Source organism: Eptatretus burgeri, chromosome 1 (genome assembly GCF_056783735.1).
Source record: "Eptatretus burgeri isolate ZD-2024b chromosome 1, Ebu_testis_v1, whole genome shotgun sequence".
Taxonomy (NCBI): Eukaryota; Metazoa; Chordata; class Myxini; order Myxiniformes; family Myxinidae; genus Eptatretus; species Eptatretus burgeri.
In genome coordinates, this window is record NC_140961.1 from 165,005,975 (window position 1) to 165,030,844 (window position 24,870).

At 41.2% G+C, this 24,870-nt stretch overlaps 2 protein-coding genes across 6 annotated transcripts; both read right to left on the bottom strand.

Moving 5' to 3' along the window:
* Positions 1–25: 25 nt before the first annotated feature.
* On the bottom strand, positions 26–3,241 carry LOC147035938 (kalirin-like; the record flags this gene model as incomplete). The annotated part of the gene is made up of 3 exons (XM_085869892.1): positions 26–1,589; positions 1,895–2,033; positions 3,009–3,241. Coding segments are annotated over 3 exons (855 nt in total), but the record flags the coding sequence as incomplete, so codon positions are not given.
* LOC147035939 (kalirin-like) lies at positions 3,073–24,374 on the bottom strand. 5 transcript variants are annotated; one of them, XM_085848551.1, is made up of 9 exons: positions 24,041–24,374; positions 20,118–20,238; positions 19,773–19,832; positions 16,482–16,509; positions 11,414–11,576; positions 10,848–10,969; positions 9,710–9,841; positions 3,952–4,030; positions 3,073–3,209 (listed from the first exon to the last, which is right to left on the bottom strand). In XM_085848551.1, exons 2-8 carry the CDS (start codon positions 20,124–20,126, stop codon positions 3,960–3,962), a joined length of 585 nt encoding a protein of 194 aa, XP_085704677.1. In that variant the 5' UTR covers positions 20,127–20,238; positions 24,041–24,374; the 3' UTR covers positions 3,073–3,209; positions 3,952–3,959. The 5 variants fall into 5 exon arrangements, with proteins under 5 accessions (XP_085704677.1, XP_085704669.1, XP_085704695.1 ...); XM_085848543.1 differs by having other exon boundaries at positions 20,118–20,241; XM_085848569.1 differs by lacking the exon at positions 19,773–19,832 and having other exon boundaries at positions 24,041–24,362.
* Positions 24,375–24,870: the final 496 nt, after the last annotated feature.

The window sequence follows — 24,870 nt, forward strand, 5'->3', positions numbered from 1 at the left end:
CTCTCTCTCTCTCTCTCTCTCTCTCTCTCTCTCTCTCTCTCTCTCTCTCTCTCTCTCTCTCTCTCTCTCTCTCTCTCTCTCTCTCTCTCTCTCTCTCTCTCTCTCTCTCTCTCTCTCTCTCTCTCTCTCTCTCTCTCTCTTGGCACATGGATAACACACTTGGATTCAAAATGAGGACAAAATGTACAAAATATCGTTAATTTTACAAGTCACTGGTTATTAATGTACACAGCACGTTCAAAGACAGGACAGCAAGGACTGCTCCATGTAAAGGGAATGATGGGATTGCACCTTGCGGACACTTCTGATAAAGTAATTTTGTGAATATGTCCCTCGATTACAGTGACAGTGTCTGTCGCTGTAATTGAGGGATGTATTTTCACAAAGTTTTGTTCCCACGACACAAGCAATGCCATGCACACTGCTATCCTTTGAGATTTGATGTCTCAGCTTTGAACAATAGTGCGATAAAAATAAATTTACACCAGTGTGGACTTTCAATGGAGTTAAAAAGCCTGCTTTACCGTTTTCTTAAAAAAAATGTACAATTACTTAATTATGGCGAACAGTGGTAAAACAGGAAATAACAGTCAATGATGATTGTACCTGGAGTGGATTATCAGAATCCAAAAATATTATATCTCTTGCGTTTGTCGATATGTCTGTAAAGTGAAAATATAAATGTTGTCTGAGCTGCAACCGCGTTACCTCTGCATTTACTGTTGGAGACTTCAGCAGAAGAACTTTAACGACCAAATCTCAATTCATCATTGAGATTGAAATGTCTTTCTGGCCTCATTTCCGATCTCAACACTGGCCCAAGAAGCATGAATAAGTCCAACTTCCTTAGTTTATCATATAAAAATGAGACATTAGAAGCACCTGCTTAAATTATATCCAGCAAAGTTGTCGCTCAATTATCGTTGAAGTGTGGACATCGATATAACTCAATTACAGCTTTATTGCCATAACACGGAGCTCTTTCCGATATCGTAACTGTTTCACGCCGTGCAGTCCATCAGAAACACCAGGCAGATTGATACCGCTATAATAGTGGCATCACCTGTGGCAAAGCAGAGTCCCGGACAACAGTGATGGGCTGTGCATCATTGAGATGGCTCCGACATTCTGAGAATGAGGCAATGCGTGACATCGAGTACCATCGTGGAATGTTCATGGACTGGTCGCTGCACCCACGTGTCAAGCAGACACGCTGAAGAACTGGGGCGCTGTGAGCAATCGGCTTGCAACAAGCTCGTGATGAAGGCCTGCGCCTCAGGCCCAATGTTTGTAAAATACTCCTGAGGAAAGCTGTAATCAAGGTGTGCAATGTTCAAACACGTTTCGTCTACACTGTCATCCAGGAATGGTGAAACGCCGCTCAGAAGCACGTACGTCAACACGCCTAGGCTCCAAATGTCTGCGGAATGTGTCACGGGCCAGCCACGCACCAATTCTGGAGCAGCAAACTCAGGGTTGCCAAGCAATGGATGCACATAGAAGTGAGTGGTGATTTGCATGGCGTCACCCAAGTCTGTAAGCTTCAGTGTCACCCGTGTGCTTGAAATGTCCACCAGCACGTTCTCCGGCTGTGATACAATGTTGGGACATTGAAAGTATTAAAGATAAGTGCCATGAGGTCCTACACACTATTCAAGCCCCATTCATATACAGTACTACAAAACAACCCTCCCCGAGCTGGACAGGCATGTGACGTGCAAATTCTCTGTTTAAGCTTTTTCCATTTTTAGAAGAAAAAAAAAAAGGCAAAATTGAAGAAACTTAAAATGCAATTTAAAATACCCTGGTGTATTGGAGTTGATGATTATGGCAGAAAGAGTATTTTTTTTTTTGGCAAAATCACTGCCAGAGGTAAACCACAAGAAGAACACACCTTGATGTCCAAATGGGTGATTCGGCAGTTATGCAGGTACTGTAGTGCATGCAGCAAGTCACGGACATAGCCGGCCACATCCCCTTCTGTCAACTTTCCTTCACTCACGATGTAGTCCAGAAGACGGCCATCTGGAATGCTGCGGATTGAAGGTTAAGCCAAAGAGAAACATGTCGTTGGGATTTGTCAATGCAAATAGAACGGCCAACTAAAAACATTCAGGAGGAAAGAACCTCAGCTCTGACATTTCAATGACAGTCAACTTCACTGAACTTAACGTAAGGGAACCACATGCACAGCACACTCCAGGAATAAACGTATGAGCACACCTATAACACTGAGAAAAGGGAAAGCAGTAATTTTCACGTCTTGATTTTTAGTCACTTTTGTGACTGTTAATGTGTGTGTATCAGGGGTAATATGTGTGCGACATAAAGCGATGCAAGGATTAATGATGGAAAACACTGATGGACTTCAATAGGTCCTTCCTTTTGTCCACCATGAGTTATTTGTAAATTTATGGTTGAATATATCATAGACAGGTTTTATCAGATAATTAATTACCTTTGTGCTGCAGTCAGCTGTCTGCATTGTATCAACAAGAAGGAAACTCTCTTGCTGAAAGTTTATTTGTCCCTTTAAAAAAGCAATAATAATAATACTAATAATAAAAATAAAAATAATAATACAATGAGCTTCAACAAAAGAGGAAGCCACTCAGCCCATAAAGGCATATGCTATGATTGCCAACAGATGGTTATTTGTCCATGCTCTATCCCTTTTTTGAATGCTGAGCATCAAGTAAGGAAGCAGCACGTACCATTTTAAAAAAACTCTTTGTTATGACTCAGTTGTGCTTCGAGTCTTCGAACTACTGACTTCCTCGACTCAGAGCGTATTCTCAAACCATAAAGCCACCGAGTTCACCAGTAACGAGGTTAAAAAGCAAAATTGAGAATGACCAAGAAAAGCTGAGTATAATTCTGTACACATCTTGTTTAGAACATGCAAACAATGCAAAAATCGACCTGCAAAGGCATAACCATCGAGTGTGTTCATTAAGATCAAGGGGGTAACAATAACGGATGATTTCAATGACAGTTCATTCGCTCACAGCTCTGTGATGAGGACGTAGCTGGTGGCCGTCTCGTAGGTGTCAATGATCGAAGGGATCTGTGGGTGCTTCAGGCTTTGCAGTAACGCAACCTCATGCGAAACTTGCTCCCTGCGTCTCAGCTTCTTGCTCACGAACTTTGCTGCCACCTCTTGTGGACAACCACGTTGTAAGCAACGACGTACCACTGAAAAACGACCCCTGGAAGGGAAACATTGTTGAAAATACAAGAACAATATTCATCGATTGAAAACTCGTCTTTATTAAGGTTAAAATTGGTCTGTGTCGGCAGAATAACAAGGACAATTAATTATCTCAATAAAATGTTGAGAGCTGCACGCTAACTGCCACGAGAAAAAAATGGGAAGAGGCCTTTGATGTCTCTCTTGCTTTGAAGAAGGGATAACACCAAAAATGCCACTTACGTTTACTCAACAAAAATCACTCTGACATCATCCATGAAAAATATCAATGAATGCATGTTGTTTTTAGGACGATAATTGAGCAGATCAAAAATCTAAAGAAGAAACTATTCCCCTTGAAGAAGCAAAACATGGCTGATGAAAATGCACAGAATGAGATATCTTTGTGCATAAAACAATTACAACGAGGTTTATGAACTTGGGAATGCAAAAAAATTATTTAATAAATAATGTCGATCAAATGAATAAAATGCATCTTATTGTGGACAGTATCACAATCGATAAAACTTCACGAGTCGTACAAAAAGGGAATGCGTTTATGGTCTTTAAATATATAACAAACTTATTTAATAAGTACAAAGGCAACCGATGAGATGAAAATGTCATTTATTGTATCACACTATTGGAGTTGGCAGGTCGGTGAGAGGGCTACGTAAAAATCAAGTTTCGTTTAAGAAGACGATGGGTAATGGAGCTTTAGGGGCATTCTTGTAGTTGAAAGAGAAGGTTATTGAACGCACCTTCCAATTTATGCAAGCTCGGCATAAGTCGAGTCGAAGTTGCTCTTCCAAAATACGTTGAGGCCATCAAATCTAGAATCTGTAAAATAAATAGTTTCATTTGATTAAACACATGGAGCTATTAGACCATCTACACGAGTTATGATATCATTAGGGGCTGGATACAAACTACGTGACTTTTATTTGGCAGTTTCTTTTTAACATCCACCCTCCCCATGTGATTCCAGATGACATTTTGCGTGACCCCTCCCATCTTAAAAAAAAAAACGTAACGATAAATGGGAGCAATGTCACCTTTTCCCATTTCTATCAGCTTCCATTCTGCAATTTATTTTTAAGATAATCGTTGGAAAAGGACAACCCAGTCAATGAGAAAGTGTTGCACATTCATCTTCCTCCAACTTTTACAAATCGTTGAACTTCCTGCTTTCTCCCTTTCGGAAACTCCCATTCGTAGCTTCAATTTCAAGATATAAAACAGCACCTGTGCCATTTTTGGAGAAATTCAACTCAAAGCAAGGTTGTTCTAAATTGACATGTCCTGTCATGGTGAAGGGAAATCCAAGATGGCTGTGCCCATGAAGATGGTGTCACATGACTGTCGGCTTCCTACCCCCTCGAAACACTGGAAAACACCCAGCCCACAAAAAGTGCAAAGTGTCATGTAACTTGCATACAGCCTGTGGGGCGGGGGGGCAGGGGGCAGGGAAGAGGGAAGAGGGGAGGGAAGAGGCAAGAGGGGAGGGAAGAGAGAGGGGGAGAGAGAGAAAGAGAGAAAGAGAAACCAAAGAGACAGACAGAGACAGAATGTCTGAGATATGTATATTGCCTTTCAACTGTCCAAAAGGGAGATAGCACTTGCCTTTGAGCTGTCTGGTTTGTGTTTGATTCCTGACCCAATTATAAACTGTTCGATACCTTGCAGGCAAGTCATTGCATCAGTGATTGCATCATCCCTCATATGGGAGGTTGATATGAGTTGGGAGGTTGAGTTTAGGACTTGTATTTGCTTGGCAGATATTAGTTGTGAAAGACACTCACAACTAATTCGTTGTAATGCAACTCCTTGCCGAAGAAGCACCAACCCTACAATTTATCATAATCTCATCAGCAACGAACCCAGACTCAGCAGCTCAAAAGTAAGTGCTCAACAGCTCTACCCCTGCACCATTCTGTCAGATGCAAGGGCTTTCTTTTGATATTGTTTGAGGATTTCTATCAGGATAACAAAAGAAAAAAACATGTTTGACCAGCTGGGATAAAACTTAACCAAACCGACAAAAAAAAGAAGATATCTTTGGAGGCAAAAATAAAGTAGTTGCATTTCTTTTCCATAACAAGAAAAAGAGCAATCAGAGATTGCTGACCCTCACCAGGACTTTTTTTTGCGGTGTATTTTGTGTGGTGTTTGTGTACTGGTGTGTTATGTAATTAATGGGACATAACCAGAACTGCCACTTTATAACTGCTGGTAGTGATGACTGGGTATCCAGACGTCTCGCTTTGACGCAACCCGGTTTTGATCAGGCACCTGACCCTGACACATGACGTTTTTATTATTATTCAATTGAATTTAGAATGGGATTAAAATAAATTCAATTCAAATCAATTGGAAGATCAAATAGGTGCAGTCCTGCATTGGAGTAATCAGAAGGAACCCAAACAAGAAAAAATCAGAAGCAAAAAGCAAAGATGAAGTCATCAGGAGGAACCTGGATAGGATTTACATTTCAGCTGCTACTGCTCGACTATCAAACCCATCCAGGCACAGCCAAATGAGCCTTATTCAAAAAAACCAAAAATCAAAAATAATCCAGATCAAAATAAATAATTCTGGCTACCAGACCATGTGTCTGATTAGGTTGAAATTTAAAACATATATTCTCCATCACTACTGGATCATAATTGTGAAGTTTCACGTCGATTGATGAAGCAGTTAAAGATAAATATTTTTTTCCAAAGATTTTCGCTGAATCCAATATGGCTGCCAAAACATGTGACATCAATTATTCATGAGTACCCTGGTATTCCCAAGGCTTGGGGAACATTTGTGTGAAGTTTCCCCTCTATCTGTTCAGCCATTCTGGAGAAGATATTTTTTGTAGGTTTTAGGATAAACCTAACATGCCTGCCAAACCATGTGATTTATGACATCATATGTGTGAACCGTTATTTTTCCTCATGGACAGGAGGTCATGCATGTAGAGTTTCACCTCTATCTGTAAAGGCATTTCAGAGAAAAAGATTTTTGAAGGTTTTAAAAAACAATGTGGCTGCTGAATCATGTGACCAATGACATCATCAATTTTTTTTCTGTGGACCAATTTATCCCGAGATGACTGTCAAAATTTTTGATACTGATCGGATGCAGCATACTACATATGCAATTATGATGTCATAACGAAAGCACCTATGACATAAACAAATCACACATTCCCCATGTGGAGTGCTTACCATGTGCCAGGTTTTAATTATTTCCTTGGTATGGTTCCCAGAAATATGGAAGTCCAAAAGTTTTTTTCAACATGGCCACCACACCACGTGACTTATGATGTCATAATTATCATTAAAACATTCCACAGTTGTCGCTCCTATGGTGAAAATTTTGTCTCAATCCGACAAGCAGTTGCGGAGAAAACACTAAAGTTCTGTGCAAACAAACAGACAAATAAACAAACAAACAAACAAACAAAGGGATTCAAACGCAATACCCTCTCCTCTGGCAAGGATAATAAAAGACAACTTGGTTGAAATGAAACATGTTGATTTAGAGCAGTACTAGTCAGAAATCATTGTTGTCAAACGAGTCAAAGTTTGAATTGTTTGTCAATAAATAACAGTTGCTTGTTTGAAGGAGTTGTGGATGGATTTGGACCAAACGTGGTGGACAGGCTGGGTGTGCGACAAGGAAGAATGAATTCGATTTTGGTGACGATTCAAATCTGGATCCTATAATTTTAGTGGTAGAACAGTCAGTGTATGACCGCTACAGTGAAGCACGAGGGTGGATAAATACAAGCGTTGGGCTGCATTTCAGACAACGGTGTTCTGGTTTTACATAAAATTGAAGGTATAATGACAGCTGACAGGTAAAGGTGGGTTCTGATCCATCTTACCATCCCCGCAGGAATGTGTCTCATTGGGTGGGGATTCATCTTCTGAAAGGGCAATGACCCCAAGCATACAGCCAGTGGTGAAAAACTATCTGGAACATAGAGAGGCTGATGGAACTCTCACAAAGATTCCTTGGCCTCAAAAAGTCCTGAAGTGAGCATCATTCAGGCTGCATGGGGTTTTATGGAAACCGATTCATTATCCCCAAGCTTTTTGAAAAAAAATGGGGGGGGATCTTGTAATCGACACCGTCTGACTGTCTGTCGGACTGTCCATCACGCGATCTTCTCCAAAACGGTTGAATAGAAATTCACCAAACTTGATAGTTATGATCACCACATGGCAAGAAGGTGCAAGAGCAGTTTCATTTTTAGCCACGCCCCCATAGGCGAGGTCAAAAGGTCAAATACCAAAAAATTCAATTACAGAAACATTTAAAATCATTTTAAAAATAAAACTGTATATTGCAATCAACATTGCAAGGTCAACCCTGGTGCAACTTTTGCCATCTTTCAATTTCCCTTAAGGTGGGAAGCGTGGGGATCTGCGATGGCACGTCATTGACTTTGCTCTTGTTTTGTAATTGTATAATTTTTGTAATAATGCATTGTTTATGAATTATTTTACAGTGTCGAGAGAAAGTCTACACCCCCTTTCAAAATTTTCACCTTTTGTTGGTTTATAGCCTGGAATGAAATTACATTAAATCAGACTTTTTCCACCACGATTTATTTACACATCGCAACCGACAACTTCCAAGTGAAAAACAAATTCTACAAATTTCAGAAAATTAATTAAAAATACAAAAATAGAATATCTTGGTGAGATAAGTGTCCACCCCCTGAGTTAATACTTGATGGAAGCACCTTTGACAGCAATTACAGCTGTGATCATCTGGTGGGATTGGTCTCTACAAACTTTGAACACCTTGATTGGGCAATATTTACCCATTCCTCGGTACAAAATTGTTCAAGTTCAGCCAACTTGCATGGGGAGCGTTGATGAACAACAATCTTCAAGTCATGTCACAGATTTTTGATTGGATTGAGGTCAGGGCTCTGACTGGGCCACTCAAGGACATTTATCTTTTTCTTCCTTAGCCACTCCAGTGTAGCTTTGGCTGTGTGCTTCAGGTCATTGTCATGCTTAAAAGTGAACATCCGTCCAAATTTCAGCTTTCTTGCAGAGGGCAACAGGTTTCCCTCTTGCATTTTTTTCCAATTTGCTCCATCCATTTTCCCTTCTTTCCTGACATGTGCCCCAGTTCCTGCTGATGAGAAACATCCCCATAACGTGATGCTGCCATCACCATGCTTCATAGTAGGGATGGTGTTCTTTGGGTGATGTGCTGTGTTGGGTTTGCGTCAAATGTAACGTTTTGCATTTAGGCCAAAAAGTTTCATCTCGGTTTCGTCAGACCACAAAACATTTTTCCACATGGCTTCAGAATCTCCGGAGTGGTTTATTTGCATTCCTCAAATGGGACTGAAGGAGGGCTTTTTTTTTTGAGTCATGGCTTCCTTCTTGCCACCCGACTGTACAGGCCAGACTCGTGGAGTGCTTGGGATATTGTTGTCACATGCACACAGTGACCAGTCTTTGCCATAAAAGCTTGTAGCTCTTTCAAAGTTGTCATTGGCCTCTTGGTGGCCTCCCTGATCAGTCTCCTTGCTTGGTCATCCAGTTTGGAGGGACGACCTGATCTAGTTAGGGTCTTGGTGGTACCTTACACCTTCAACTTCTTAATGATTGTCTTGACTGTGCTCCAAGGGATATTAAAGGCCTTTGGAATATTTTTCTACCCATCCCCTGATCTGTGCCTTTCCACAACTTTATCCCGGAGGTCTTTTGAAAGCTCCTTGGTGCTCATGGTTAAGTCTTTCCTGTGAAATGAACTACCCAGCAGAGGAAACCTTCAGGAACAGCTGATTATATTCTGAAATCATCAGAATCACTACAGTTTAACACAGGTGGAGGCCAATTAACTTGGTGTGTGATTTTGAATGTGATTGGTTACACCTGAGCTAATTTGCAATTGCTATTACCAGGTGGACACTTATCCAACCAAGATATTCTATTTTTTTTAATTTTAAATTAATTTTCTGGAATTTGTAGAATTTTGTTTCTCACTTGGAAGTTGTGGGTCACGATGTGTAAATAATTGTGTAAAAAGTCTGATTTAATGCAATTTAATTCCAGGATATAAGGCAACAAAAGGTGAACAATTTGAAAGAGGTGTAGACTTTCTCGAGTCACTGTATATAATACATCTCTCAGTTATGGTTCCTCATTATTTGTGCATCTCATTTGTGTCTTTCCATAATTAGTTCCAGTTCTGCATCTGTTGTACTTTATTTCCACCTGTGAATATATAGTGGCAACATGTATTTTTCCTCTCCTTCAAATGATGAGTTGCAGCCTACTGATCTGATTTCCGTACGAGTTACTCAACAATACACATTTGACATTCCCTATCATGGTAATAGTCTGACACCTTGAATCCCAAACACGAGGTTGAAATACAAGAAACAAAGGATGGCAATCGAGACTGATGCACAAGTCTCATGTGAATATTTTACAACAATTTGCAGTGATTTCAATTTTCAATGGCAACAGTGTGCTGGGGTCAACTTTCCAAGCTTACCTTCTTCATGGTACTCCACAGTGTAGCTGGAGATGGGACAGTTCCCTGTGATCACTGGTGTGTACCAGCGGAGCAACACTGAGGTGCTGCTCCTATTCTGTGCTTCCGGACGGCCGGGGGCTCCTGGCACACCTGCTCGCCACACCCAATAGCAAAAATAACTATGCCATGTTGTGGAGGAAAGCAAATCAACAAGTTAAAGTGAAACAAAATCAATTTTCAACAACCAAATTGCTTGATCTCATCATTATTTACATCATGTTCTACCAAGAAAAACAATTGGACCATTCAGCAATGAATGCACCTTCATTGATTTTACCCATTCCTCGGTCTATGATTGGGGGTTTAACATCACCAGTATGTTTAAAAGCTAGATATGAAACGACAAACACATAAGTCATGTCACCTGTTACAAAGTCAATTGGAACACAAGACATACGGTTTATTTGACATTTTGAAGTCTGATACGCCACCTTATTTGACATGTTCAAGTACTTTGTCTCTGATATACTAACAAACCTGGACATTCTTAGAAGTTGCAAGAAGGCGATTTGTGTTTGAGAGTGTGCAAGTATATGATTTAATGTCACAAAATAAAGATTGCAAAAGTCATATCAATAAATTCCGTAATTTACTGCCATTTTACTGCCGTTTCTGCAATGTCGATTACACCAGCCTAACACGTGCATTAGTTATTTGTGCCTGTTGTTTGTGTCCTTTGTAACATTCTTAAAAACAGTGAGTTTCCTGGTTTGAATGATTTTCAATTTTGTTTGACTGCCAGACAGGCATAAAGAGTAAAGATATGATCTCACTCCTCTCTGTGCATGTGCAATCGAGACAAATTCAGAGACAAGGTACTGCTAAACTACAGGTTCGTTTTCCAATTCGTGTTCAGATTATTGTTGAAAATATAACGTTCCATTGAAATTAAGTTGTTCCTCGATCATAAACTGATGTTTTTAGATGGACGGACAGAGACGCAGACAGGCATGAACCAATTGCTTAACCCTGATATTTGTTTCGTGTGCATGGGGTAACAACTGTTTGACTTGGATACTAAAAAGCTCAGGCCACAGAAACCACTGAATGTACTCACCAGGTAATTAAGAACAAATAATTGCGAGTATGCACACACCTTGCACACGCAGCGTGGCCGATGAGGTTGTCGACCCTATCTCGTTCATTGCTGTGCACGTGTATATACCACCATCTTGTGGAGTCACGTTGTTTAGTTTCAGCACGACCTCACCGGAGTCGCTGGAAGGAAAAGACATTCACGGAATGATACTTGTGTGGGTCAGAAAGATATCCATCAGGCAAATAATTCCTGGGCATACAGCAGCAACTAGATGAAGAGGTGAGCACAACAACAGCAGAGTCCTCTGGTTTTCAAGGGTTCAGAATTGTATCTTTCATAGAAACCGATTCATTTTGGAATTGGATCTCACCAAAGGTATTTATTTTTTAAAGGGTAGGAAAAAAGGTAAAATGTGAGAATAAACTGAGAAGTGTGAAGGAGGAGGAGATGAAGAAGAAGCAGTGGCGACTGTGTCAGCGGAGTGAGGAATAAATACATGGGAAGCAAATCAGGTAAAGATAGTTTCTGTCTCCTGGGTTTAGTTCACAATACAAATGATCCACAAAGTATTAAGCCGAAACAGGACCACCAATAAACCCTGGCACAGTGTTGGTTACATTCACCTGTACATCGATGAATACTTGCTGCCATTAGATAGACATTGATGACTCGGGCCACGCCAGGTAATGGTTGATCGAGGGCGTACACACACCTTGCAACGCAAAGTAGCCATCTCACCCACAGCACAGCTTGCATCTTGCACTGGGTGCAGAAATTCTGGTGCCACTGTACCCATGAGCACTTCATCAGCATATAGTAACATGTTGCAGCATGAAAGTTTTTCATTATTTCAATCACAAACATCACAATGTAACTTTTCACAATAGGACAGAACAATCGTGACCAAAATGCTACAAGGGTGGAACATAAGAGATGATATAATATACTAACACACAACACACAACACACAACACACAACACACAACACACAACACACAACACACAACACACAACACACAACACACAACACACAACACACACACACACACACACACACACACACACACACACACACACACACACACACACACACACACACACACACACACATTACCTGAAACAAGAAAGAGACCATTTCAGACAATGATAATGCTTCAGTCATGACTCAGAGACTTTCTCAGGTCCAAATTCTATCCCTGGTAAGTAGCTTATGTATTTCTTACCTCCAAAACCAAAGGTGAAGGAGGTTATGTTTTCACCCCTTTCTCTGTGTTTGTTTGTCTGCTTATTTGTTTTTGTTGTTTGTTTGTTTGTGTACAGGATATCTCAAAAAGTTGTGGACGGATCCGGATGAAATTTTGTGGACAAGTTGAATATGTGACAAGGACGAACATTAGGTTTTGGTGAAGATCCGGATCCGGATCCAGCTTCTAGAATTAAAAAAGTGATTATTCACCGTTGAGAGATGGGGTTAAACCGATATATTGCACGATATCTCAAAAAGTTGTGGACGGATGACAAAACTAGGTGGATGAGTTGGTTCGGTGACAAGAACAAGCCATTTAGATTTTGGTGAAGGCCCAGATCCAGATCCGTCCTATCAGTGGGATACAAAACGTAAATTGTTCAGCGTGGCGAAGGTATGTGCTCCAATGAGTACCGTTCTAGTTCCCTTTGTAACAATCTTCCAGTTACATGCCAATGTGAGGAGTGAGAAGAGCAATGAATCTGAAGCATGTCTGACATGATCGATTTTTGCTCTTTTGAATGGATGCTGATACAAAATATTAGGCATGACTAAATGTCCCAATTTGGCTAAAATAAATTCATGGGCTCTCGAGAAAAGAGCAGAAGTGAAAGAAAAATTAAAATACTCGAACTAGCAGCGTTAAATAACAAGAAAAAGGGTTACATTCTGCATCAACTTAATTTTAAATGGTGGACGAATGGAAAACATATTATCATACTCTGGCATTTGAAAAGCGTCTGCTTATTTTTCTGTTTCTTTAACTTCTATGCACTCCTGAACTGCTGGCCAAAATATGGAGAAAACTTGTGGTTGTGCTTGGGGTGTGCAATGGAAGCTTTTATGGGGGTAAAACAAAAATCCTACTCCCAGAAGTTAGAACTGCCATGCCAAACATGTTTTAATCACAACATTTTGCTGCCAAAGTGAGCACAACAAAAGTAGGGATGCTGAGTGTGAAAAAAATTGTGAAGATTTACTTAAAAAAAAAACAACTCTTACTCTCGGAGGATTCAACTGCCATGCAATCTTGTTTTACCATTAGGAGAAATGTTTGTTTGTTTGTTTAACTTCTATGCACTCCTAAAACTGCTGCATGTAATGAGTTGAAACCTGGTGGTTGTACTCAGGGTGTTGGTTTTAGGCAGTAAAAAATGTAATGTCTCTGGCACAAGATAAGCTAGATGGGCATGTGAGTTGTTTTCCACTAATTTTAGCATATCTAATTTTACTTTTTATATTCTTTCAGATGCATCGCATGCTCACGATACTGCAAAGTGGGGAATAATCAAGTGTATATCTAATATTACTTTTTATACTGTTTCAGCTGCATCGCTTCCCCAGATACAACGAAATGGCAAAAAAATCAAGTGTATATCTAATATTACTTTTGTACTGTTTCAGATGCATCGCATGCCCATCTGATGAAAATCGCCGACTTGTGAAGTGACTGAAATAATGGATAATAGAAGAGAGAGTGAAGAGTTACCAGACAAGACATTAAATGAATACGAGTGCATTTTACTCTGTGGTAAGCGATGTACCGCAGATGATCGTTTGGAAAACATTACACCTGAGAAGTGGGAATCCATCTGGGAAAAATCTTTACAATGGAAAGACCTTGATAAGTTTCAACATATACATGAAAATGTGGATTCTGAGAAGGGACCAAAGGGTCATGCAAGAGACCAAAGGGTCTCTCAAACCGAAAAACGCAAACACAAATCCGAGGAACGTATTGAAAGAGATTAAGCATCAGATCAACAAGACCCTTCCCCAGAGGCCAGTGCACCTAAAAGGCTCCGCTCCAGTATGGGTGTCCTTCACGATAAGACTCTATGTGTGTGGTGCATGAAAGGGGCATACAATAGTAGTGATCGTGACAAGCAGATTTTACTCCTATCAACAGTAGATGCCTGGACTAAATTCAAGTTACATACTGTCTGTCTGGAAGATGATGTGATGAGATTGAGACTTGACACTCTGATTGCATCCATCCCAGATCGTCAAACAGCATTTGGGTTGGAAATCCGCTACCACCGTGCGTGCTGGCGCAAATATGTAAGTGACCACAAGCCCCTTTCAGATGAAAGCACTCAATATCTGCAGCGTGTAAACCTCCGAGAGGCCCAAGCTCTCTTCTTTCATCATATTCGTCGTCATCTTCAAAGACCATGAAATTCGCACACTGCAAGGCCTGCTGCAGGACTATAAGCGCATTATCTCAAATCACGGACATAACTCAGGAGTAAAATCCATCTACTTAAAGGAAATTCTCGTCAATGAATTTGGGGAAGACATCGGATTTCATGAACGCATTCAAAAGAACGTGAGTGAACTGGTATATGATACAACAGCAGCAGGTACATACATTGAGGTGGAAATATCTTCATTGGGTGTCAGCAATGATCAGTTGGTGATGAATGTTGTGGCATGACTCAAAGAGCAAGTCATCACGACAAATAGTATTCCCTGGCTCCCATGCATACACGAATTGGAGAGAGAAGAAGACCTCAGTGAGCTCCTGCTGAAGCTGCTCACATGGCTGAAACACCCAAATAAGTCTGCAATTGATGACAGTCCATCCGTCCGATCGATTGCATCTATCCTCACAAGCTACATAACTGGAAAACGCACTGCATTTGAGATAAATCTCTCTATCTTGCTACATGGACTGACCAAGAGTCGGGAGATAGTCGACATAATGCACAAAGATGGACTGGGCATCAGTTACAATGACGTACTTATGCTGCGCGATTTTTGGGTGGTCAATGACCTCAAGTGCTCATCTGATTACCCCTTCGAACTAGCTGAGGGTAAGCCTGCTATCGCTATAGTCGACAACGATAACTTCAAGAGTGACACACTGACCGGTGCTGGCCAGTCACACCGCACTAATGTCATGTTTGTGCAGCCAGAATCATTTGATACAGAACTTCCTTCCGAGAATCACGAGGATAGACCAGTTCCCGGTGCCAACTTTGCATCAAACCTCTCGCCAACTCTCAAAGAGCTCGGAAGTGAAATGCAAAAAGTCAACCCATACAAGACAGCGAAGCGTGGGGAACGAACCACCTCCCAGGAAGCCACCAACTGATCAAAGTACTCCTCCTCCTGACACATCGGTGCAAAGAATTCGTGGTGTGATCCATGCATTGGCCAGGGCGTAAGATGCCCGAACGAGACCTAAGCCAGAAGAACAGATTGTGCCTTGGTTTTCAGGGTTTCACGCCAGCATGTCAAATGCAGATGAGAAGAGTCGAGCAATATACCACATGACCTATCCCAACCCACCCAGTAAGACAATCCTCATTGATGTGATGTGTAAGCTTGCAAAATCATTCGAAGAAAAAAAAATGCCTTTTGCAATAATTGTTGGTGATCATCCTGTCTGCGTGCTCATGCTGGAGTTGAAAAGTCACCCCTCACCGATGGGCCATGGATGGAATCTTGTAAATGGCCTATGTCTGCCTGTCCGTTCAACCCAGCCCCCACTTCCCCCATCCATACCACTACCTACAAATCCGCAGGCAGAGAACAACAGTGATGATAGCAGTGAAAGTGAGGACAGTGATTCTGATAGTGGCTCATACAGTGAATCATGTAGTGACAGTGACGTGGCAGATTAGTCTGTACAATTAGTATGTAGTTTGGAATGAGTAAGTGCCATGCAAACATTAGTGAAAAAAAAACTCATTCGTACTTCGAGTGCATCTCATTCATGTTTTTCAAGATGGCGAACAGTGGCCATCTTGGATGTAGAGTTCAGAATGAATCCTAAACTCTACAATAACCATTCCAGTGGATTTGTAATGCCATAATTAGTGAAAAATGACACCTCATTCATCCTTGTTGCTCATCTAATGCCAGACATATTACATTTCATGTTTTTCAAGATGGCGTTGCGTGGCCATCTTGGATTGTGAGGTCAGAATGATCCCTAAACTCTACAATAATCATTCCAGTGGATTTGTAATGCCAGAATTAGTGAAAAATGACACCTCATTCGTCCTTGTAGCTCATCTGATGCCAGAGATATGACATTTCATGTTTTTCAAGATGGCGTTGGTGGCCATTTTGAATATTGGGCTCCAGCAGAGTTGGCCATCATTTTTCAGAGGGGCATAGGAGCTAATTTTCCTTTAAAATGGTTCAGGATGTCAAATCCATTGATAGAAAAAGGTAGGAACAAAATGGTCACAGATTCCAAGCAAATGACCCCACTAAACATTCAACTGAAATTAAGTTGTTCTTTGATCATAAACGTCGTAGACAGACAGAGACAGAAGCGAAGCAATTGCTTAACCACAATGTTTGCTTCGCATGCGTGGGACAACAATAATAAACCGGCATAGACATCGTAAAAGTGGGGAAATTACGGACAGGTTCTTTGCTGGTAATCTTGATAAACAAACAAACAAATAAATTAATAAAAAGTGTCATACCTTCGTAAATGTAGTTTGGGTTGAGAAGCTGCAAAACAACAAAGGAGGCATGAATAAACACAAAATATTGAATTGTGATACATTCAGGGTTTAAAAAAAAAAACATACAAAACATTTTGACAAACTGGAGAACAATTCAAGATCAAATCTCAATTAATTTTTTGCATCTTAAATATTTCTGATCCAACAAGCAATACAAATTGTGTGAAGCTCTGGTTATACGAAAACGGACAAATAAAATGAATCAAGTCAAATATCCATGTCTTCTGACGAGGTGGCGGAAAGACGTAAGAAAAAGATGGAAAATAGAAAATCCTCAGATTTGAAGTTCTTTTATAAAACTTCGACTATTTTTGATGCAACATACTAGACTCAGCATCATTTCTATTCGATCTAAAACCATAAATCCTTTTTGCTTTTGTGTTCATTATCGCTTTGCCTTTGTCATATTATGTTTACATATAACCAATTGGTTTATGAGAGCAGTGTTGGTCATGTGTGTGACCAGTGTAGTCCAGGTTTGTTGGTTTTTTTCCTGTCTTTTATTAGCTCCACCAACAAAGATGGACGGAGGTTATGTTTTTTACACCTGTCAGTCTGTATTTTTATATTTTTACGTCCGTCTGTCTCTGAACAGGATATCTCAAAAAGTTGTGCATGGATTCAGACGAAATTTAGTGATGAGGTTGGGTGTGCGACAAGGACAAAATTATTCCATTTTGGTGACGATCCGGATACGATAATTTTTAAAGCGATTTTTCATCATTGAGTGATTTGGCTAAAAATGATATACAACACAGTGTCTCAAAAAGTTATGGACGGATTCGAACAAAACTTGCTGGACAGGTTTGGTGAGTCACAAGAACGAATCGATTCGATATTGTTGTAGATCTAAATCCGGACACGAGAATTTTTTTCACCATTGAGAGATTGGGCCAAAAACTATATATTGTGTGATATTTCAAAAAGTTGTGGACGAGTAATGACAAAACGAGGTGGACGAGTTAGTTAGGTAACAAGAACAAGCGGATTCGATTTTGGTTCAGGTCCGCATCCAGATCTGTTCTATCAGTTGGATACAAAACGTAAACTGTTCAGCCCGGCGGAGGTATGTGCTTTCCCGAGTGCTGTTTGAGTTGGACCATTCCTCGTGCAGCAGGCGAAAGGGTTTTGCAATCATTTCTCTCTGTGTGTGTCTGTCTGTCTGTCTCGTCTGTGTCTGTCCGGGCCGTAACTTTTTATCATTTGAGCTTTTGTCATCAAATTCTCAACAAAGCTTGATTAGGAGAACATAGAGAAGTCAAATTTATAATTTGGTTAAAAGGTCAAAGGTCAATCTCACATAAAATCATCAATTTTCATCCAATTGACCTGAAATTTTAAGAATTTGCAAATTGGGTCACTGAATTGGTTCACCACTCAAAAGCTCGAAGTCGATTGCTTTTTTTTAAGTTCAAAAGGTCAAAGGTCTTCAAGGTTGCATAAAGTAAATTTTCATCCGATTGACGTGAAATTTGAACAGGGTTTGCTCATTGGGTCACTGAATTGGTTCACCAATAAAGTGCTAGAAGCTGATCGTTTTGAGGTGAAAAGGGTTGTCTTTTCAGATGCTTTCTAGTTTTATTTGTGGTGCTTCTAAATTTACAAACTTTAAACAAGGATCACCAATGAGTATGTGCTGCCATGCAGTATTAGGCCAACAGAGAAAAGGATTAATTTGCCACTGCCAAAGTGAAAGTATAAAAGCGAGAACTCAACAAGTCAGAAGCAAGCGTCAAACTAGAGATGGTATAAACAGGAACAAATTGAATGCAAAAAAGATACTGTATATATAAAAAAGTTGAATAAAGTAATTAATGGCAGTAACACAAAAGCATGAACTTCTTTAGCAATTCTTGAGTCGATACATGGGGATTCACCTCGCAAGGAGTCACAGCTCGGAAGAAGAGTGAGAAAAGATTGGATTATGGAGAAACTGGAAGGCAATTCAGCACAAACATCTAAATCCCAGTGTAACCTTTAGTTCCGAAAGTCTCCCAAAAAGGTATGGCAGTTACATTATCCTTAACTGAACAGCACAATCCAAGAAAATTCCATATCCAAAATAAAAAATAAAATAAAAAAGGTGCACACCTGGCAAAGCCTTGTTTGATATTCTTATTGGGATGCCATCTCAGGTGTCGCAGAGAATGTCTATACTCATCAGCAATGTCATGTTTGTATATCCTCATTGTTCAAGTTAGTGCATTCGTGGAGCATGTCACATTAGCGTTGGTTTAGTTTAGGGCCTATTAGTGTTAGGCTTTGCCTTTTTCATAATGTGCATAACGTGGTTGTACGTTCATCCTCCATAGTGTAAAAACGAGAGATTTCTCTGGACCCTCAGAGATTGAGCATATACAGTGGCTTTTTTGGTTAATTTGCTCTTTAAACAGTGGTTAATCTCAGCGAAATTCATCAATGAAAACAGAAATCTAAACAAGTTGAGCTGCATTTGTAGGACATCGCCCCCATGCCAAAATAAATAAATAACAATCCTCCAGCGTACGACATTACCGGTACGCCTTTGGTGCCCGGCGATGCTGCAGTGTAGCACATGGAGATGGAATTGGGAGGAAGCAGTGCACTTCTGAGGTGAATGTATACAATGCAGCACATAGATATATATATATATATATATATATATATATATTGTTTTTGGCCCTATCTCTCAAGAATGAAAAATCACTAGAAAAATTCTTAAATCTGGATCCGGATTCTGGTCTTCACCAAAATTTAGCATTGCTGTCCTTGGCCAGTCACCAACACAGAAAAAAAAAATTGTCAAAGATTGTTTGAAAACTGGCCAAAAATCGTGTGACAAACAGAAAAAGAGACAGACAGACAAACGATACAGACCAACATACTTGATGAAAATTTTTTTCGCCAAGTAACAAACAGAGTAACAACTGAGTACTTCCTTCCTTCGGCGCCCGGTGATGACATCATGCATCGCCTGGATATGGAATTGGGAAGGAGCGATGCACAATACCATAATGTGGAAGGAATATAACTTTATGAAAACAAATGAATTGCCATCATGAACACAACAAATTTATTCTTAAAAACTTGTCCATTTTTTGTAAAAACCGGTCCGCACTACAACTTATACAAAATAAAATAATATTTACCTTGCAATGAATGCGAGAGAAGAAAACATCCAAAACAGGAAAATGCAAAAAAAACCAAAAAAAAAAAACAGTAAAGATAATAACATTAAAGGGTGAAAGCAGGAAGGTGAGATTAAAGTACCTCCACTTTAATGTTAAGAAGCAAGTCATCAGACTCGGACTCCGGGGAGCGTGGTGACTCCTGGCCGGAGGGAGGGGTGTGGAAAGGAAATAAAATAAAAATCGGCGCCGAAGTAAGAAATGCCCATCAGGAGGGAAAGTCAAGATTAGAATCACCAGAAAAGGACCTTGGCTCGAAAGGCCTTGAGATGAGAAAGAGATTTTAAAAAGCTGCATGCCGATTATCTCCTGCATCATTCAAGAAGGATAATTCTTTGGTTTAGTCAGTGGAATAATAATAATAAGATATGTTCTTTTTGAATCAAATAAGAGTGAAAAAAGGACTCCTTTGTTCCCCCTGTATTACCTTAACCATGACATTGCGACCACCTTTATTTGGGCTCTCCTCTTGGGGTGTCTGCTTGCTCTCTCGCTCCCTGCTGCTCCGGCGGCGGAGGCGGAATGCTGCGTGCCACGAAGAAGACTTCCTGCTTCAGAAAAGAAGAGACGTTCAGGTGAATAAATGAACAGCTGTCTGACTGTTAACCTCTCATTTACTCAAAACCAGTTTTGCGAAATATAAACGCATGAGACTCATCCCATGAAAAAACACTGACTTGCTCAAAGCAATGCCATATTTTTCTTGCGTTTGCTCGACCAAGTTACAAATACCAGAGGAGCCATACCGGCAGAAATGACGCAGGTTATGTGATTTGAACCTGGGATCTCATATTATGATTGATTTGTTCACATGGGAAAGCCAACAAAAGGCCAACTCAAAGTTGTGAGGTCTTCATATTACTTTTCCACGACAGTTCGGCTTTTTCGGAAAGAGTACTGTCGTGTGAACATCTCAAATATCGAGAAGCACCTCCACTGCCAGGATAGACTATGTGTGCTTTCTTTTCGATCACGTTATGATGCGAGTGAACATAATTTGGTTTTGCATGAAACCCTCCGTATTTGCGAGGGTTATGATGCTGGAAAACCTTGTGAATGCAGAATTTACGTACATGGACACATTCATTTAATGGGGAAAAAGGTGGTTAGATTCCTGGGTCAGACTGAACATGGTGGGGGAGGGAGGGGGGGAGAATAGTAAATGTTGAAGAAGAAATATTAAAATAAATAAATTACAATATCTAGAACAGTGTGTTCGATTTTCATTTGATTATTTTGATGATGCGATGATGGTATTGGTGGTGTTGGAGGGGAACACAGAAGGATGAATCATGCCCACTGCCCATGCCAATGAATCCTGCCCATGAATCAAAGTGAGGTCGCACTTTCACTTTTAGTCAGCCGACGTAACTTATTCACTTTTTCTCTCAAACCAATCTCTTTCTTCTGCCTCTTTCTAGCAGACCCACCTTCCCTCCACATCGTATGTTCAGAGGCCACGATTAACGGGAATTACAAAGTTCATGATAACGAATTGAGAAGCGTAGCTCACCGGCCGGGACAAGAGCCATTATCGGTTGGGAGAGGATGGGCCTCAGAAACGGCAAGGTTGCGGTTTTCCAGAGGGCATAAAGGTGGGTGCATCGGGTGGAAGGAAGCACAGGAGATGCCGATAACCATCCAGAAGAAGGCTACATCTCAAATCTGCAAAGCTGCCAACAAAGCCCATACCTCTCCTCCACCCATTGAGCCTCACGCTGTGTTCCACCTGCAGCAAGGATTTTTTTTTTTTTTGTATACCTTGGTCGAGGCTCGTATGAGAGCTAACACACAACTCACAGCAAGGAGGCATGAGACAAGAGGGGCGGGAGTGGAAGGGACAAAACAGTGGGGAACAGACACATTAGGTGAACTGTGGAAGGGAGAGGGATGGGGATGGGATGGGGAACATGGCGAAGAGAAGATGGACATTTCAGGGACTTTCAGGAAGGAAAGCAGGAGAAATGAAGGAAGTGGGCTTGGGTGGATTATCGGGGGTGGAAAAGATCGAGGATTTGGATGGGGGAAGATAAGAGGTGGTGGTGAACAGCTGTTTTGAAAGCCTGGAGGGAAGAATGGGAAAGAATAGAGTGAGGAAGTTTATTCCAAAGGCGGGAAAAAAGAGGAATGAAAGAGTGAAGATGAGCAGTGATTCGTGATTTTGGTAGTTTTACCAGAAGGGGGTTGTTGGCGGACCTTGAGCGCCCTGTGGAAATGTGGTGGGGACAAATCGCAGAGAGAGCAGGGGGGGGGGCAAGGCTGGAGAGGAGTCGGAAGAAGACAGAAAGACCACCCACCAACCTGCGGTGATTGAGTGAGAGGCCCAAAGACTCAGCTTCATTGCGGGAGATGCCGATGATCTTAAATGCCCTGGTTTCGACGGCGACTGGCTTTTGAGGCGAGGTTGGAAATGTGACTTTCCCAGGAAAGGTCATGGCAGATAGTGAGACCTAGAAGCTTGAAAGAAAAGACTTCTTCCAGAGGATTGTTGAGAAAGTGGATGGGGGGGGTTTGTAAACGGTCCTTTCGAAGAGACATAGTGAGAGTGTGAGATTTGTCTGGATTGAAAGACATGTTCCACGTGTTGGACCAGTTTGTGATTTTATCCAGATCTGCAGTGAGCGAAGAAGCTGCTGCTTGCCGGTCTGAGGGATGACAGATGGTACGGCAGAGGGTGGAGTCGTCAGCAAAGAGAAATAGAGGATTTTCCAGAGAGTCCGAGAAGGATGCTCCCTTAGCAATTTACATTGGTTCCTGTTGTGTCCTGCCAGGCATGCTGGGGTATTTTCCTGTCCTGTGATTTCCGATGTCTTTCTCCTGCCGTATGAGTGAAGGCCTTTATGATTAGGTAGTTAAGGTTCCCGTTCGGCGTTTGATCCATGGGTGTGTATGATTGGTAAGGGAAAGAGTTTTTTTTCCTCGCATTATTTGCGATTGCTCCTTCTTTATGACCACCCCCTTCCCCCCGACCCCACCCCCAGCTTGTACTATTCTTTGCAATACATTTTAAACCTGACTTGGTCTTTAGGTGAATTCTGTTTGTCCTGATGTCTTCAGCTGGTGGTTTAAGTAAATCTGTTTAAATCGATTGGCTGTTGGAGAAGATCGGGTCACATGACCAAGGTTTGCTCGGCCTTACTGGATCGGCCATGTAGTCACCTATCGACGTAGCACTTGACTGGCTCTGTGGTTCCAACGGGTATGGTAGTGGAGATCAAAGGACTTGGAGTTGTGGACTCACGTGACTGCTGCGGTCATTTTAACACGACTCGCAGGATTCATACCAGACTACCGGAGTGACCAGCTGACTGTATTAACAATGTTTGTTGAAGTGAAAAGGCTCATTTGTCAATACATTTTGAAGTCATCTGCACTCTAGTCAGGTGAGCTTATGCAATTGAGCAGTATCTGTAGCTGAGTGAGTCAGTGAATGAGTGAGTGAGTGAGTAAATGAGTCATTCAGTCCGTAAACACTTCAGTCATTATCGCTTGAACCAAACACACAAATTTAATGAAACTTGGCCACAAGCTTCATATCTGATCCCTAACAAAGGCTTATTGACCGCATTAAAATCTGCCCTCATCGAGGGAGTTTATGGGGGGGTTGACCCTCCCCCCCAAATAGGTATTTGTTCTCTTCTCCAAAACTACACACACAATTTTGATGAAACTTGACCACAACCTTCATCACCCATGATGTACCAAAGTTTATCGACTGCATCAAAACCTGCGCTCATTCAGGGGGTCCACGAGAGGGCTTTTGACCCCCCAAAATAAGTGCTTGCTCTCTTCCCTGAAACTACACATAGTTTCAAAAAAAACTTGACCACAATCTTCATCACCCATGATTTACCTAACTTTGTTCACGGTATCAAAAAATTCAGGGTCTAAGGAGGTCTGCGGGGCGTTTGAGTGACTGTTGCTCTTGATCCAGGTGAGCTTCAGGACAGGCGGTGCTATTCTTTTTTGTGTCCTCAAGAGTACCTCTTGCTGAGAGACTCAACATCATGATCAATATATAATTCTCTTGACTGAGTGTGCATGCTGAGAAAGCAATCTCTTGGCAATATGATGGGTGGTTTGCCATTGCCTTCCCAATTAGTGGAGGAATTTGGAATTTGTTCAGGGTGCTGGCGATAACTTGCCGACTCTTCGTGAGAGGAAATGTGTGATCTTTAACGACCACCAACAACTTGGGCTGGGAGATGGGTCTTTCGGATTAACGCCCTCCCAATGGACGGTGCACACATTCATGCCTCGCCCAACTTGCAAAACACCAGGATGATAGTTTATAGGTGGGTTGAGATTCAAACCATAGCTCAACAGCTGAAAGATGAGTGTGCATGGTACCTTAGGCTATCCTGGCAGCCAACGCTGAGAGACTACGGTTATGATTATCGGCATTCATTGGAAGGAATGAAGAGAAAGACCATTCTGAACAAAATGATGGCTCCAATAGTTTTCAGGTTCTCCTCGGCAAGCAACTTCCATGAAGTGCCAATCTAATTGGGAAAAGAAACACATTTGTTTATCGATCTTATCAACAATGTTGGCTGTTTCACACCTCCTTCCTTATTTGCCACATCCTTTCTGGAGTTATTTCATTACTACTGAATTATTGCATGCAGAATCCAACTTGAAATATAATTACTTTAAAATCATTCCTGATTCCTCTTCTCGGCTTTCATTCTTCCCTGCACATCCTTTGCCAGCCTTTGTCAGTCCTTCAGAAATTGCCAACTTCCATATGACTAACATCTATTTTCATCTTTCTGCGTCCCACAATAATTAGATTAGGGGAGAGTGGGTCAAGATGATCCCTGGGGCATGATGATCACCCCCTCTCACGACCCCAATTAAGCTCGCATTGGACAGTGGTGCCACTCAACGATAGATCGATTTACTACAATTCCACTGTGGCAGGCGCATGACGAGAAAAAAACGCTGCGTTCGTTTTATCAGATAAACATCATTTTCTTCCTGAAAAAGAAAATTTTCGAATCATCCGTGAATACGTATTATCTCTATGAATAAGTGTAGTAGGAATGGTATCTGTATAGAGGTAGATCCGTAGCTTATATGCCCATATTGCGTGTATGTTTTGCCTTGCTTATTGCTGTAATTTATGAATGCCAGAGGATTTTGTAAAAATGGCAGCGTTGGGGCAGGATGATCGTTGG

Excerpts from the sequence above, each read along its gene's own strand:
- LOC147035939 (XM_085848551.1), bottom strand. Across the intron at positions 9,842-10,847 it reads GGCCACGCTGCGTGTGCAAG|GTGTGCCAGGAGCCCCCGGC; the intron begins GTGTGTGCATAC and ends TGTGGCGAGCAG. Across the intron at positions 4,031-9,709 it reads TGTGGAGTACCATGAAGAAG|ATTCTAGATTTGATGGCCTC; the intron begins GTAAGCTTGGAA and ends TTTATTTTACAG.